General features: G+C 35.6%; 1 protein-coding gene across 6 annotated transcripts in view; it reads right to left on the reverse strand.

Moving 5' to 3' along the window:
- The window catches only part of RPS6KA5 (ribosomal protein S6 kinase A5), a 53,036-nt gene that overhangs the window by 17,770 nt on the left and 17,940 nt on the right, over positions 1 to 17,326 (reverse strand). For 3 of the 6 annotated variants that reach the window (XM_044437172.1, XM_044437170.1, XM_044437173.1), the window contains 9 exons: positions 16,771 to 16,886; positions 16,205 to 16,312; positions 10,654 to 10,737; positions 8,928 to 9,031; positions 6,246 to 6,396; positions 5,399 to 5,560; positions 2,353 to 2,478; positions 1,363 to 1,496; positions 605 to 698 (listed from right to left, as the gene is read on the reverse strand). In XM_044437172.1, the coding sequence (XP_044293107.1) occupies positions 605 to 698; positions 1,363 to 1,496; positions 2,353 to 2,478; positions 5,399 to 5,560; positions 6,246 to 6,396; positions 8,928 to 9,031; positions 10,654 to 10,737; positions 16,205 to 16,312; positions 16,771 to 16,886 (1,079 nt within the window). Of the gene's footprint in view, positions 1 to 604; positions 699 to 1,362; positions 1,497 to 2,352; positions 2,479 to 5,398; positions 5,561 to 6,245; positions 6,397 to 6,664; positions 6,744 to 8,927; positions 9,032 to 10,653; positions 10,738 to 16,204; positions 16,313 to 16,770; positions 16,887 to 17,326 lie in introns of those variants that run through there. The other 3 variants (XM_044437171.1, XM_044437174.1, XM_044437175.1) reach the window with 3 other exon arrangements.

A 17,326-nucleotide genomic window follows, 5' to 3' on the forward strand; every position in this document is an offset into this window, starting at 1 on the left:
ATTTGAATACATGAAGAAAAGGAGAATTACAAAGTTACGATGACTTGCCCTTGCTCACCCAATATGTTAATGCAAGCTTTTTAATAAAAATGAGCAATAATAGGCTCCATATACTAAAGTCTTTATTTAGTCTTTATCTCCTACTGCCCACTGCCAGGAGTTCTTAGAACAATCACAAATGAGCTGGGTCACTTGTTTTGATGACAAGGCTGAGCAGCAGGGCTCATTTACTTTAGGAATCATGAACAGTGGATCCTGGTCCCACAATGAGATGTAAACAGTATTGGATACAGCATATTTGTGTCTAATTTGCTTGTGATCTGTTGTTTTATTTTCATTTAGTATGCCTTTGTTTGCTGATTGAAGCTTAAAATTGCAAAATAAGCTAAAAATGGCAAACCAAGCCTAAAAACAGTGACCTGGCAACAAAGTATCTTTTTAAAATAATGTGTATCTAATAGCAAGCCAAATACAGAAGTACCAGCTTACCTTGTTTATCTCCCAAATGTTATTCAGTGCTAATGAATCTAAAATAAGGTTTGTACATAAACTATGATTAGCTTAAGTATAAGCATTTTTCTACGAAGTTTACTGCTTGAAATACCTGATCATGATAAACTTCATGCAGCTTCACAACATTGGGATGCCCTTCACAGAGTTTTAAAGCTGTTATTTCTCTCTGGGTGTTGGCTTCTAGCCTGAAAAATTAAAAAGTTACCCAATACCAACTTAACAAAGCAAACTGCTGAACTATAAGTATTAATTTATCATCTCAAGTTAAGTTTTGAAATATGAGCAACAGGTTTCTTTAAATATAAACAATTATGAGTCTGTACGATTCAAGCACAAATACAATCTACTTGGAATGAATGTATGAGTATCATTTAATTTGGCTATATTCAGAACAAGGTGTTAATTTACTTGGACAAAGCATAATTTTTTTGAAGACTCTTTAAATGTTCAGATTAAAGGTTCGGGTATATTACCCATTGCATTAAAAAAGTTTAATGCTGAGGGCATCATCTGAACTCCTTCTGATGGTGCCTCTGCCACTGTAAGTAGCTGGTGAGTAGAGAAAGGGCCTTCTGAGTAGTGGCACCCACTTAGGGAATTATCCTTGGAGGGGCTCATCTAACCAGCCCTTTGCTATGTTTTTAGTGCCAGGCAACCCCCTCTTTTATTTTCTTAACCTTTAAATTGTTAAACTGCTCTGTTTGTTACTTTTTATTTTTGTTATTGCTCTGTCTTATATGCAATCTGAAAATATTTACATCGAAGGGAACCATACGAATGTTATGAACTACATGCTGATTGCTCAGTATTATTAGAAATAATAATAAAATGCCTTTTCTGTCTTTATACCTTTTACTAATTATTTTTACTGCATATTCTTGGCTAGTTTTCTTGTGCAAGCACTTTCGACAGATAGAAAAACTTCCTTCTCCCAGTGGTTTTTCTTTCAGGTCAAGTTCATAGTGAAGATAAAACGGAGAGTCCTGGGGGTAAAAATTGACAGTATTTAGTAACCTTTTCTCAACAGAATCAAAAGCTAAGGAACAACTTTGTTTGAGTCATTCATTAGCCCATAAAGGTTTCCTATTAAACCATTTTTCTACCTAAGAAAAAAAGAACATAAATGTGATTCACAAACATCACATTTCTATGTATGTCTACTTTGAATAATTCCTGGTAAATGCATATGGCATTGGAACATAAGCATTATGTCATTTAAATAATTTCTCTTAGACTATCAAATTGAAAATATCAGGCAAATATGTTAATGTATATGAGCATTCAAATATATATATATATATATATATATATATATATATATATATTAATTTATTTCCAAATACAGTTATACCTAAACATGGTATAAAATTGAAGAGTTATGTCAGTGATTTCTTAAATTTATAGTACATGAAGTTTCTGCAATTTAGGAATTTGGAATACTTTTCTGGTTCAGTTCCTTAACTTTGCAACTCCTCCCTAAAAAGCATTATATGCAGCAATGGGATATGGGATATACACAAGGAATTCCACTACAAAATCGAAAGTTAGCACTATCAGTTTTAGCACCCTAATTAAATGTGGGGGCTAAGAAAGAGAACCTAACAATAAACCCCTCTTATGTCAAGACTGCAAGTACTAACTGTGAAGGCCATTTACCTGAAAAACCCACCCTCTACATGCACATTTGAATTGTTCTATGCCATAAGTAGCCAAAATATGATGTCTGTATGCACAGATACAATTACCTTAAATACTTCCAAACTTCTGGTCTTAGAATATAGTATAAAACAGGGAATCACTGGGACATTCAATAGCTAGTTAATAAGCTCTTAGTATTACCTTCATCATAGCACTTCTAGCAATACTTGTAACTCCAGGTCGGTCAATTTCTGTCAAAAAGAGAGCAGGATCCATAGTGGCTGCATTCCGCTTAAATAAGATAGAAGGAGCAACAAAGGAATATCCCTAAACAAGAAAAGAAAAGATGTTTGTCACAATTATATTTTAGCCATAATTTCAATGATTATAGCAATCATAATTCAGAAAGAAAAAAGTATAATCAGTATCAAAAATAAGCAAGAATTGTACTCAAGGAAATGATACAACTCTATATTTGCATAATAGAGGAAACCTGCCTGAAGAAATTATACCATTTTTCTGGACTATTTTAAAAAAAACCAATAAAATTAGATTGTAAAAAATGCTAAAAAAACTGACTCACAGCTTTTTCACTGGTGACAAAGGTTCATACTTCAAACTGGCTCTCAAGACACCTACAGTTAAGGTATCAAACAAGCTTATATTATGATTGGGCAAATGTCAAAGTATTTTTCCTGTTTAAAAACAAGTTTGATATGCTAACATGTCAGTGGAATTACCTGGAAGTATTCCATTATTTTCCTATTTGCAAGGAAATCTATATATATCCTAGATATGAAAATACGTACTTCAACAGAACAAGGCTGGCCTGTGCTCAGAAACATTTCTAATATACAGATTGTCTGGGTTCAGATTTCAAAATGCATGCTAAACGCCACATACATTTTTTTTAAGTTACAGGACCAGACCCACACAACTGATTCAAAGAATGAACACTGCCAGCAGTAGTCTCCTCTGCAGCAGCACGACTTGCAGGAGGAGAGAGATCTCCTTGTATAGCAGTGGACACAAATTTTACGCATACCCCCTCAGGTAGCTTTTATTAACCAGGAGGGGCAAGAATCAGTCTCATTGCTACAAGCACCTTGTTGACATCACAGCCCATAGCAACTGAAGTTGATCCCACAAAATCAGGCAGCTGGTGAAATCATAGCTTGACTGGAGCAGCACTAACAACAGTGCTAAGTTTGCTGCAGAGACAAGCATATGTGTCCTCAAAGTGCATTGCAAGAAAATCACAGTTCATCGTAAAAAGGGCCAGGGTTAAGCCAGTTGAACTAGTGAATATGTTAGCATTTCTGTAACATCCATAACTTTTTTTAAAAAAGGTCACATTAACACAATGAAGTATGGTTGGTCATGCCAGGAACAAACTGGGCTCATGAATTCCCTCCTCCCCATAATGGCTCCCACTTCTGTTTCATATAAACTACATATTCGTATGTTGCCCAAATGCTAAACTATGATTAGTTTTAACTGTAGATTGCTGAAACAAGCCAGCTTCATTACTCATGATTGAAATTAGCATGCTTCAAACAAACAATACTGAAGATAAACCACAACAGTTTGTTGAGTTCAGACAATGTGATAAAGTGCAGTTAATTAAAAAATCGAAGCAAAAGCAGCAATAGGGGAGAAATGGAGTGCATGTGCAAAGGGAGGGAGCAAATAAATGTGTTGCCATCACAATAATGCGTAACTGCAGTCATAATTTGTCATTGTTCCAAAACAATACTCACAATACTACCTGCAGAATCCTATGCAGTTATACTCAGATGAAAACCCTAAGGCCTAAGGCCTTAAACCTGACTTGCAACCCACTGCAATTTAATTCCAATTAATCACACTTGGAATTGCTCTCCTTGATCATTATATCCAACAAGATTTCCAGTGGCAACAGGTTTCAAAATATTTTAAATATATTTGAAGATGTTGATAAAATAAAAGCATTACCTTCTTGCTTAGTATCTATCCATCTCACCTATTTGCTTACACTCCTTCAACCACATCACTGAAAAAACAATTTCAGATCTATTCTTTTCCATTACATTTAAATTTAGGCCCATTACATTTATTTTAAAATAGCCTGCATGAGCAGATCTGCTGCCACGGCTAGATAAGAGAAATAACATATGAGCCTGAGCACCTATATTGACATCAAATGCTCCCAGAAGACTGCCTCTAGCAATTTTTTACCTCTCAAATGGGAGGAAATAAGATAGCCTTTTCTAAATCACTCATTGACATGGCTAATATGTAAGTTCTCCCCTGTGGATATGCTGACAAGGCCTTAAGTCTACCACAATAATCTCTCCCCTCAAGAGATCCTGACTCTGTAAGGGGCGTGGATTCACTATAGTGAATCACATATATGTTTTCCTGCAAATACCTATTGTGTGTAGAAGAACAGAATTTATCCTAGCATGTAGAGGTCACTCCACGCTTTTCTTTTTTATTTATATTTTTTGAAGTTCACGACACTACAAATTTTATTTTAATCACTACTGGTAAAGAGACACTATAGCTCTGAAATGTCTCACTGGGACAGGAGGATGGGATCAAAACTTGCTAACAAAATCCAATGCTTCTTTTTCTCTTTACCTCTGAACATTTTCATCCCAATTGCCATTTTGATCTGATAACTCACAGATTTATAATCATGCTTGTGCTATCTTTTGGCCAACACTGAATGCACTGATTGTCATTTTTTACATTCTTTTGTAGATTATCAATCATCAACTAAATTTAGTGGACACATCCATTACTGCTGCGGTGTTCCAACTGGTTTGATTGCATTTGCACAGCCTACCACTTGCACAAAAGGAACTATAGCTTCTGAAAATAATCCCAGAAACAAGCAAAAATGCTCATTTCAGAAATGGCTCAGGTAAGCACAGCTCCCTTTCAAAGCTCTACCTTTTGGATTGCTGCAGGATCCACTAGCTTCCTGTTGCACTAACAGTGAGTCCCACTAGTGCACAGGCAGTACTGGATACTGCCAAATACACCCCCAAAAAACTACATTGACCATAACATTCAGTGTCAGGCACACTGTGTTGCGCACAAGCTATTTATTCTACTTCTATCCAAATGTTATTTCTTTTCATCCTACCAAACTCCAGTGACTTTAATCACCTTCTGAAATATCACCATATTTTATTGCATGCCTAGATTATATCACCTCAAGTTACCTATGATAGTATTATAGTACTATACAGCAAAGTACCTGGAAAAGCTTGTCTGCAGCTTGTGGGGTGGTTGCTGGAGAGTATGTTGGGTCCATTTCTGTAAACTCTTCTGCAAAATTACTAACATCCAATTCATCACGAATTACTGGTTTAAATGGAGCGGACACTTTTTTGGCTGCCAGGTCATTCCAGTTTATTTTCTAAACCAAAACATTAAATTAAGTTTAGAAGAAAATGAAAGCAGAATATAAAGGTTTCAACTGTCAGTGCAAACTGTTCAGGAAAGCTTGATAATGACACAAGGAAAATTTGTATTTTTTTTTCATTTTTAAATTGTGAAAATAAGTTGATTATGGCCACAATTCAAAGAGATTCATATGTTAAGTTGACGGGGTAGACAACCCTGAAAACTACTCACTCAAGGTATATCATATATGAATGCTTACATCAAGCATCATGTACCATACAGAAAAGTTTACCTCAGTGAGAGTGATCAGTCCATTATCCTGAAATCATAATCAAGAGATGTACTGGAAATAAAAATGTTTAAGAAACAAATTCCTATCCTGCCTTCCTATATTCAAAGCAGTTAGTAATAATTAAGTGAAAATGCATATCAAAATAACTAAATCACAATAAAATGGCTCCTGAAATAAATAAAGAGCTCATCATAGCATCAAATTACCAGTTAACCAGATCCAGAGCACAGCATCATCTAAGTGTCAAAGGATGCTGAAATATGTGCATCTTCAGAAGCACAGGAATACAAGGAGTAGTAGTCCTTCATTTTGGTATCAGCAATGCCTGATATCTGCCAGAGTAATTTCTAGATAAAACATCTTATGTTTCCCAATGAAACACACACACACACAAAGTTTGTTTCACCTGAAAGAATGGATGTTGCTTGATCTCATCAGCACCACCTGAACCACAGCCCAGCCTTTTCTTTGGATCTTTCATCAGAAGACACTGAATTATATCTTTAGCTAAAGCAGTCATTTCTTGAGGATAAGGAGGTTCACTTTTTAATATTCTCCTGAAAAGGGACAATAGCTAATTATTTTGGAAATCAAAGCAATCTTGGTTATAAATGCCCAGCAAATGGTAATAGTATGCCCAGGAATGGAACCAGGCAAATGGGAGCCACACACATATACTAAATCAGACCACTGGTCTATCTAGGCAAGGAATATTGACCCTTTTTCAGCCAGAGAGCCAAATTCCATTTTAAAGAACCTCTGAGGGTCCAGATTTCAGTAGCTGACAAAGCAAAAGCCAAAAGGGTGGAACCACATATATTTTACCTTTAATCCTTTACTGTCAGTATTTAAGCATTAGGAGTAACATTTCTTTTTCTTTTTTCTTTTCTTTTCTTTAGAATGTGAAAAATTGCACAACACCTGGGAAAGCACCAAATGTTCTGTGATTAGGAGAAAGAGTCATGCTGTCAAGGGAAACTTGAAGGGCCAGATTCCGAGAGCCCAGAAGGGCTGGATTTAGCCCCGAGGCTTGAGGTTCTACACTCCTGATCTAGCCCAAAATTTTCTGGAGAACCAGAGGAAAGGTTCAGGGAAAGGTAATATCAGGGAATGAACTTTGTATTTCCACAAGCAAAGTATGTGCTACCACTTAATCTAGCTAAACATCCTGAAATAAAGTCTTGAAAAGTAGCAAAGATGTATAATACAGTAACTATTTGGTACTACAAAAAACCTAATTACTATTTTATTTAAAATAGACCTTTGAAGTAAAATTAACACACTCAGCAAGATAAGGAGTAAACACTTATACAGGATGCATTGTCTGGATAATTCTATAACATAACAAGCTTCAAGAAAAATAAAAATTCAAAATCCAAAGTGAATGTGTCTTTCTAATCAAAGCATTTTTTGAATACCCTTCAGTCAAAAGGCTCCCAGAACAATTTACAAAAATCAATAATTAGACACAGCCTGTCCTCAGGTTTGCAGTCTTTAAGGACATGAGACACAAAGCCAGGAACTGAGAGGGAGGAAGAAGAAAGCAGGGAGATGATGTGTGATTCTGCTCCAGAGATACATGGGAAATTATCTGTTCTGGAACCAATTGAACTTGGGTTTGCACAGCATCTATTATCTTTCTGGGCTGGCCTGCTCCTCTTTTGCTTCTTTGCTTTTGTAGATTCTCCTCCTCTGAGTTTAATAATTTGTCCCTTCTCCCTACCCCTCAGGGCAAGATGTTTCCTGGAGGAATTCTGGTCATAGCTGGGGGAAAGAAGGGCCACTACTGAAAGCTCATGAAGTTGTGTCCACTTTTTTTCTATCCATTGCTTCAGGGGTAAGTAAGTAGCAAGATTACCTGAAGGAGCGCTTACATCCATATATGCCCGCCCGCCCCTTGAGATCAGCAGGAGAGGCCCTTCTCCAGGAACCCTCTGTGAAGGATATTAGGAGGGTAAATACTCAGAGAAGGGCTTTCTCTGCAGTGGCGCCCAATCTATGGAATGCGCTCCCCAGAGAGGTCCGCCTGGCGCCATCGTTATTTGCTTTTCAGCGCCAGGCGAAGACCTTTTTATTTAAATGTCATTTTAATTGCTAATATTATTTATTTATTTTACATCTTTGGCCAGGTCGTCTCAAATTATATTGTTTTTATATTGTTATTATTTATTTATTGTTGTGAGCCGCCCCGAGGCTTTGGTGAATGGGGCGGCATAGAAGCTTCCTAAATAAATAAATAATAAGCTGGGGATCCATTTTTAAATAGCGTTATAATATTTTTTGATGTCAATACATAAATTATAACTATCTGTTTAAATAGCACGTAGTATAGAACACTGTTGTCAACACCTAGGATGAAAAAAAAACAAACATTTCCACAGTATAAACGTTAACTTCACCTGGGACGCTTTTGAAATGTTAAACTGGGAAAATATTAAAGATCATGTGGAAAGGCCAATCCATTTCATTAACACTGAATGAATACATCCTTGCTGCTTATTCAGCTCTAAGTAGCCGCTTCTTCTGCAAATGCACCAATGAATGCAAAATATTATTAAGCATCTATGCATCTAAAAGTTCTAGTACAATCAAAATAATGATTAGAATTTATAGAAATCTGACATTTTTGTGACATTTCTTGATAACCAGCAAGAACACAGCTATCCATTGCTTGTATAATAAATTACATTTATATCCTATAACTGAAAAGTGACTATTTAACTTGAGAATCAACATTACCACCATGAGACCAGACAAAAACTTCTGTAGGGTATTTGGAAATCTGTGTGATTTAAAAAGCATTTAAGCATATGACGGCAAACCATCTTAATGAGTCTACCACTTCTCTGAAAGGGAAGAGCCACTGAGAGCTTATACCTCAACATAAGTTAGTCTGTCCATGGCAATGGAATTAAAGAAAAAACCTCATATCCTGACAAACTCTGTAGCACTCTGTGCTACATCTTTCACTGTAATCTACTGTCAGCACATTTTTAAACATCTGTGGACAATCCCAAATAATATTTCCTTGAAAGGTAATTGTTAATCTTATCAAAAAGTTGGTAGTACAACAAGTTCTGTAACTTACCTAGATATTTCAGCTTGTGAATTTCTCTCTCCATCAACTGTAAAAGGTGATGCTCCAGTTAATAATTCATACATAAGAACACCTAGACTCCACCAATCAACAGCCTATAAAATAATCACTATATGTTAAGGAGACTAGAAAACAACATTAAGCCAATACAGTTATATATAAAAAAACAGCTAGATAGCTATTTAACATTTTGGAGGTAAAAAATGACACATGTTTTGATAAAAAAGACAATCAACAAAAGGATATATGATATAAAACAAAGGAAAATTATTCATTTTAGATTGTGGAACAGTGTATATTTAATGCTCCTACTCTCTTAAATAATTAAGAGACTGAACTGTCTATATTTGAACATAATGATAAACAATGGTCTGTTGTGAGGTGAATGAGCCCAGGCAAATGCTAGGTTCATGTCCTCCATACTCCACTCCTTTCCTCTAGCACAGCCACACAGAGATCGGTGCCAGTGGGCACTCTGGCAAACCACAGCAGATGAATTCTCCTGTGTCATTTGCTGTAGCAAAAGAACAGCCGGAGCAGCTTTCTAGAGCAGCTACCCGCCCTTTGGTGCTCCAGGGGGTATCTCTGTGGAATGGAGAAATGCAGAGGAGTGTGTCAGGGCACCTGTGGCAGGCCACAGTTAAGAACTTGGAAGGCACATGAGCACCCCTCAATACTGAGGACAATATTGCATTACCAATGCAATAATAACCAATATTGCATTGCCATTACCAATACTGCATTACCAATTTGACTTGGTATAAGACAGCATCTTATGTACTATATACATAACTATTTTAAAAGTATGATTGACCTAATGATTTTACTGCTTTATTCATCTCTTAGTCCTATGAGCCCATCCTCTGGTAAGGTCCTAAGAGTGGCACAAGCAGCAATTTAACCAATTGATCAACAATAACATCTATTCCTACCCACCATTACCATGCCACATGAGAACCATTTCATATACTGACAGCATCTGAGACCAAGTTCAAGATGCTCCTGAGGCCACATTCCAGTGTTGAGCATGCCCAAAGGCAAAATAGTGGGCAAAAAACACCAAATATACCAACATGTTTCAGCATAGTGCTCTCACTGCCAGTAACTAAGCCTCATGAGTGGCATTTCAATCTTTTAGAATGTAGCAAAATCCAAACAAAAGAAAAAAAAAACACCAAACAATCTGTAGCAAGGGAAATATAGTGGCTATCTAAGGAACCCTGGGGAGCTGGACTGGGAATGTCAAAGGGTTCATTTTGGCCCCAAACTTGAGGTTATGCATCCCTGTAGAACAGGCCACAAGAACCACAAGGGATGACATTACCATGTACCAATTAAGTCACAGAGTGATGCCCTGGAATGCAATTATGTTTGAATTACGGAAGTAGTCACTAATTGTTGCACAACAGCTAAGCTAATCCAAGTATTGGACATTTAGGAACATGTAAAGTTCGAATGGCCTCCTGAAACAAATTAAGTTCGAAGTATGAGGCACCACTGTAATAGAAATCTGAAAGATATTTAGAAATTTTCCTTTCTTTTTAGAAAAGGATCTATCTTTTTAGGAATTTAGAGTTTTATCTTTTTTAATAAAATTTCTATCTTTTTGAAAAGATCAAATCTTTCTATCCTTTTTTAGAAAAATCACTTTACATACACCACAAATTTTATCATCAAATATCTGTTAGTGACAAATAAAAACCAAGGCAAAACATACTTTATCATGTCCTGCCTCCCCTCCTTTGACAATATCTGGAGCCATGTATTCTATAGTTCCACAGAAGGAATATGCTCTCTCATTCTGAAAAGCAAAGAGACAAAACAATATCCAATATACTTACTGATACTGGAGTGATAAGAAAAATGAGAATAAGGAAAACAGACAATTCTTGTTGTTGTTACATGCCATCCAGTCATTTCGAACTTATAGATTCCCCTTGAATATATGTCCTCAAAAATATCCTGTCCTTCAAAGCCCTGTTTAGCTCTTGTCAACTCATGGTTATGGCAACATAAGAAAGGCCATGCTGGATCAGACCAAAGGTCCATCTAGTCCAGCACTCAGTACACACAGTGGCAAACCAGCTGCCCACAGGATCCCTCAAGCAGGATGCAAGAACTCCACCTGCCCAAGCTCTTCAGCAACTGCTGTAAGCAGACATGCCACCTCTGGTAAAGGAGAAAGCACACAGCCAGTAAGACTAGTAGCTACTGATAACTTTCTTCCTCATGAATCTGTCCAATCCTTTTTAAAGTCATCCAGATTGGTGTCCATCTCCACTTCTTGTAGCAGCAAATTCTATAGTTTATATATTGTGTGCAGAAGGATTTCCCTTTATCGGTCCTAAACTTCCCACCAATCAGCTTCATGGAATGATCCCAGGTACAAGTGTTATGAAAGAGAGGAAAAATGTCTCCCTTTCCACTTTCTCCACACCATGCATTATTTTAAAGACCTCTATCATGTCTCCCCTTACTTACCCTTCTTTCTAAGATAAATAGTCCCAATTGCTGTAGCCACTCATCATAGGGGAGATGCTTCAGCCCCCCAAATCATTTTTGTTGCCCTTCTCTGCACTTTTTCCATCTAAGTGTCCCTTTTCAGGTAAGGAATTGCTTTATGGATTAATCTGCTTGATATTGGTCTTCCCCTTCTTGTTCTGCCTTCCATTTTCCCTAGAATTATTATCTTTTCCACTGAGTTTTGCTTACAAGTTTCCAAAGTACAATCATTTCAGTTTTTTCATTTTGTTTCCAGACAAAGTTCTGGCTAATCAATGGACACAGAGAGCTATATAACGCTTAAATCCAATGTTATTTCTATCTATGGTTTCCATTTCATTCATGCAGAGACACCATTGGATTGAAGCCTAAAACAATTACTACTTTCTATACTATAAATATATCAATTGGAACAGGATGTAAACAGAAGAGATATTTATAGCTTAAAAACCTATGTACTCTGAACCTAATTTAGCACAGACTGTAAAAATCATAACTGGTGTTATCCATCACCATTAAAAGGTAACACTAGGAGTTGAGTGGGCAAAACTATCAACAAGAACTCAAGAGAAGTTATGAGAAATCAGATACTTGATGCTAAAATAACTATATTGGGGGGGGTAGTCTGCAAAAAGGAAGCCTATGTAATTTAAGAATTGCTTCATGCATCATATTTGAGTAATTAATATTACTGGCCTTTATTGCATATCCACTTTAATATTTAATGTGATTTTCAGGCTAAAAAAGAAACATGGCTGATTAAAAATTGTTTCTTTAATGTGAAGTATATTATCTCATTAATTTTTGTTAAAGAAATAAAAATATGCTTTGTGATGAACTATTTATTATTTATGATTTCATTTCCATACTTCCCCTCAGCCAAAGCACTCTGGGTGGTTTACACAGTCTAACTCTTCAGTATGATAAAAATAAACAATGTTCAATTTAAAAAAGAGCTATAGTACAATGATTTTTTTCATTATCTAGGTACGCCAGTACCTGTAGGAACACAGGATTCTTATCTATGATTCAAAAGCTTATGCAATATATTTAAGCAATATGTTTACTAACAGAAAATAATTAAAACAGCTGAACCTTAGGAAAAGTAAACTCTAGACTACCAGTGGTAAAAGGTGAAATAGTGCAAGAAGGTCATCATTAGAGCACAGATATAATACAGAAAACAATGCATGTGAATTCAAATAGAAAATGAATTGCCTGGTACAAATTTTAAAAATATATTGGTTTGAAGCAGGCAAAACAAGGAAATTTAAAGGCAGGTGCAAACAACTGACTTCCATTTTGGGATGCTGGTGTGGTCCGGCAAATCCTTCCCAGTTTCATTTTTCAGCTTTTAAATAACCTTTCAGATTGTCATGTCATCTTGGTATTTTGTATTAGTTAGGTATTAGTTTGGTATTAGTTAGGTTTCTTTATCTGCTTTTTGTCATTGGGTAAGTGTTTGATCTTACACCAAAACCCAAGAAAATTGTAGGAACATTGCCAACCACCCTGATGTGGCATCTACCAAAGGTCTCAAAACTGTAAGACAAAGGAAATATTTTAGCTGTTGTGAAAAACATGCACTACAATTATCTGAACAATCTAAACAGCTCAGTCTTTCATAGGAATCTATTAAAAATCTTCAGGATTTTGTTGAGTCACTTGATTATCATCACAAAGCGATGGATTTCAAAACTCAACACTCTTGAAGGCCATATGAAAAATCATGAAAAACCAATGGCAGCATCTTGTAAGGTTATCCTCACATAATTCTCAGTTCCAAGCTTTCTCTCTGAGATCTTAATTTGCAAAAATATTTGTTCTGAGGGAAGAACTTACACAGGGTACCATGGCTGAGCTCATGGGCACATTCCCTGAGTTACTGGTACTCTCTCAAGGTTTGCAGTTTGAAATCAAATGTGCTTAGAATGCTTGTGGGTCCACTTGTGGGTCCAGGAGGGGCCCTGTTATTCTTCAGTTTTTATAAGCCTCCACTAAAGAATATTAGGCTTCATAAAGCCAGGGAATAGTTGGAGCTTTGCAGGGACTCAGTACCAACAATGTATTGTATCTTGTCTAAAGAGGGTTTTGATTTGCAATAATAGTTTACAAAACAATTTCTGTAAGAGCAGCTAGAGAGATAATACATCACATATCTGGATATTTTCTGCGCTACCAAGCTCAAGTAAAGAAGGTCCAGAGTCCTGAGGCAGTGGGGTCATTTATCTCTGCCATAACTATAAACTCAAACTGTTCAATTCTTCCACAACAAAGACCTATTTAAGAAGTTTGTTTGGTTTTCCTCTATGTTTACATGCTTTGTAAGACATAGTTCTCAGTGTTTGGCTATTTTTTATCCAAAAGAAGAGAAGAGAGGAAAAGGAAAGGCTTTCCTTTTGTTTTAACGCTTTCCAGTTTTCTCATTCTGACATATTGTCATTGCTATATGCTTTTAATTTTTTATCATTTTATATATTCTCCACAACGATTCAATATAGGCCTCAGTTAACAATTAATCTGTGCCTTATAAATAGATAAAAACAGATAATGAAATTAACACAGTTAAAACTATCATTTAAAATTGATTTTCAAAATCACCTTTTGCAGTTTTGTTTCTTTGCTTTTGAGGATCAGGATGAACTGAAGATGATTAGGCCAATGCACAAGTTTGAAGGCATATTTTCTAGATTTTTTGTTTCTGTTTAGTCCAGATTTTTGGGTTGGAGAATTGGAGAATTGAAGATCTTTGGGGTGGGACATGGGATATATTTCATGTATTTGCATTCTCATTTTTAAAAATTAAAATTTTGTTTCAATCTTTCTCAACTGAAAAATATAATGATTATATGATGTGTTGTTCTAGTGCAGGAAACGTGTATAAAATAGACATGATCTATGCAAGGGAGGGGCTATAAATATATCATTTTGTTTTCAAAATTTCCCAGACTTCAAGGGGCTAAGGAATTTAAACAGGCAGAAGAAAGTGCTTTCCAAGTTAGAAGTTTTTAATGTTGGTGCTACTTTGCTGTTTTTTCAAAAAAAAAAGTGATGAAACTTGATAACATTTGCTGAGACAAGACAGTATTGGGGAAGTTTATGTAACAGATCAACAAGGTTCATGTGGGTTGCAATTTAATCCATAAATCTTTTTTAGTTCAACAGGTGATACCTGATCCAGATTTTACTCTTTGCTTTTAGATGGGAAATGCATTACCAAAGTTATCAACATGATTAACCTGAATGGAACAAATAATGGTTTCTGGCATAGGCTTCATTATTATTTTAGTAGACTGGTTGAGATTTCCTATGATTGCTTGACTTTGTGTGGGGAGACTTTTTGTTATTTTTTTATTATTTTCTTAACATAAACAGAATAGAGAAGGCAGAAAGTATAAAAGAATGGAATAGAATAGAATAGAATAAAGTTTCCAAGGAATTTTGAACAAGTACAACCACTATATTCAAGCCCACGAATTTCAAAAAGACCAAAAATATCTATCTTTGTGTTATTCAGCACTCTATGGAAGTTCAAAAAAGGGGGGGTTATTATTCTGTACACCAACAAATTTTCCAATCACTTTAAATCAATTATGACTCCTTGATGCTTTTTAAAGAACTCCCTTTTACATCGCATAAATTGTACTGGGTATAATAGAATTTCCAATTGTCATTAAATTCTTCTAACAGTCTTCTATTTACATAATTTATTTTGCCATCACTGCATAGTCTACCAGCTTATTTTTCCATTCTTCAGTTATGGAGGGTTCAGGTGATTTCCATTTAGAAGCAATTGTAATTGTTGCTGCAGTTGTCATATATTTAAATAACTCTGACATACAATTCTCTGGCAGTATATTCAAAAGCATACTCCTAGGACTCATAGGAAACTTAGTTTTATTTTGTATTTCCCCATGTATCAGTTTCCAAAATCTTTTAACTGTTTCACAAGTACACCACATATGGTAGAAAGTTCCAGGTGTGGAGGGGACTTTAATGGAATTTTAGCTCCTATGTCAAACCAGAATACACTGCTTCCCGAGTAACAATTAGCAGCAAGGCTTACTTTTCAGTTTTATATATCTTAATTTGGTTTCACTGATGCTGAAAGATTTTGAATCCTAATGAGTGTAACTATACATTTATTTCACCAGTCCATCAGAATAGATTTCAGTTAGATTTTTGGGGGGGTTTCTAGATATTTAATAAATCAAATTAAAGCTTGAAAGATTACAATGTTGGTAATTTCAGACCATGCCCCTGTCTGTTTGGAGTTGCAATTTCCAGATTTGTCTCAGTCCCAAAACATATGCTTTAATTTTCCATTCCTTAATGACAAGGTGTTTACCTTTGCTAAGCTTCATGACAATTTTTTTTAAAAAATGAAATACTCCTGATTCTTGTGGCACTGAGAGGAGGCTAGCAAAGTTTTTATATAGAGTCAAGCAATTGCTTATGCTTTTGTTAACTGCCCAGACAGCCTTGGCCATCAGGCAGTATAAAAATTAAATAAATGAAGACATTAAAAAGATAAGAAAACACAGAAGCAGAGCGAGTCAGAAGGGCCTCTCTGGCCATCTAGTCTTACCCCCAGCTCCAGCCAGCTCTGCTCATGATATGCCTACTTGCAACAAATGTCACTAAATGCTTATAATCCAGTTTGCAATTTCTCCATCTGTAGCTCAAGAGTTGCAGGACATTAAATACAGGTTAAGTACCATTTTCTGGTTCTATTTTATGCAATGAGATGATATTAAGATACTCACTTCATCACTAACAAATTCCTTACTCAAGCCAAAATCAGTCAGCACCACATGACCATCAGAATCAAGAAGAATATTCTCAAGCTTTATGTCACGATAGATAATTCCCAACTAGGAAAAATATTAATTATATAATATTAAGCATATTCATATTGTCATAGACAGTCATGTAACAGTATCTTGAAACTATAACTGTTAAATTCAAATTGAAGTCTATTATAAATATGAAGGAATGGTACTTGTTCCTAAACCTATACATTTCACATATAAAGTAAAAGATGAACCTAAAATGGCTAGAAGTCTAAACTAGAGTTATCATTTACATTAAAAAACAATGACTTAAGAACAGATTGATTATGACAGTTCATCCAAATCCAAAATGCGTTTTGAAGAAAATGCAAATACAATACAGAGTCTTCTTACATACATATACAGGCCTCCTCCATACTCCACCACATTGGAAATGAATGTTATAGTTAATGTTTATATAATTAAAATTGAAATCCCATGTCTCTCCATACTGTGAAATATAGTGGAATCTCTTAGGAAAGTAGAAAATATGTTTTTACCTTGTGTAGGTGTTCAAGTGCTAATACAATCTCACCAATGTATATCCGTACTTCATCTTCTGTGAATCTCTCTCTTTGTGAAAGATGAGTAAAGAGTTCTCCTCCATTTATGTAATCTAAGACACAGAAAATTGAGTTGTTTACAGTAGCTTCAAATTATTATTTTTAAATTAGAATGTAGTATCATCCATATATTAATAGTTAAAAATTTATAATTATGGTCAAGTATGGTCCTCCTCAGTTGAAAACATACTATGCTAAACAAAAATGTGTTTAAGTGGCCCTGATGGCCTCCCCTAAAGAAAAACTGCTTTGAAAAGAAGCAATATTAAGTTAGAAGCATAGGTGTTACTTTCTCTGGATGGCACTTTGCCATTCAAAATCTCCCTGGCACCTTCCTTCACCCATGGAAGTCCAACTGTGCATTAATTCAGGTCAGCATTTGGATGAAAATGAGACTGTAGAGCTAACAAACAGAGTGTCATAAAGGCTAATCAACTCACTCATATCAAAACAGCTTTGCCTGTAAAAAAGTGGAGCTTTTGCAGTTCAGTTT

This window comes from Varanus komodoensis, unplaced genomic scaffold (genome assembly GCF_004798865.1).
Source record: "Varanus komodoensis strain SLA01 unplaced genomic scaffold, ASM479886v1 scaffold3, whole genome shotgun sequence".
NCBI classification, from domain to species: domain Eukaryota; kingdom Metazoa; phylum Chordata; class Lepidosauria; order Squamata; family Varanidae; genus Varanus; species Varanus komodoensis.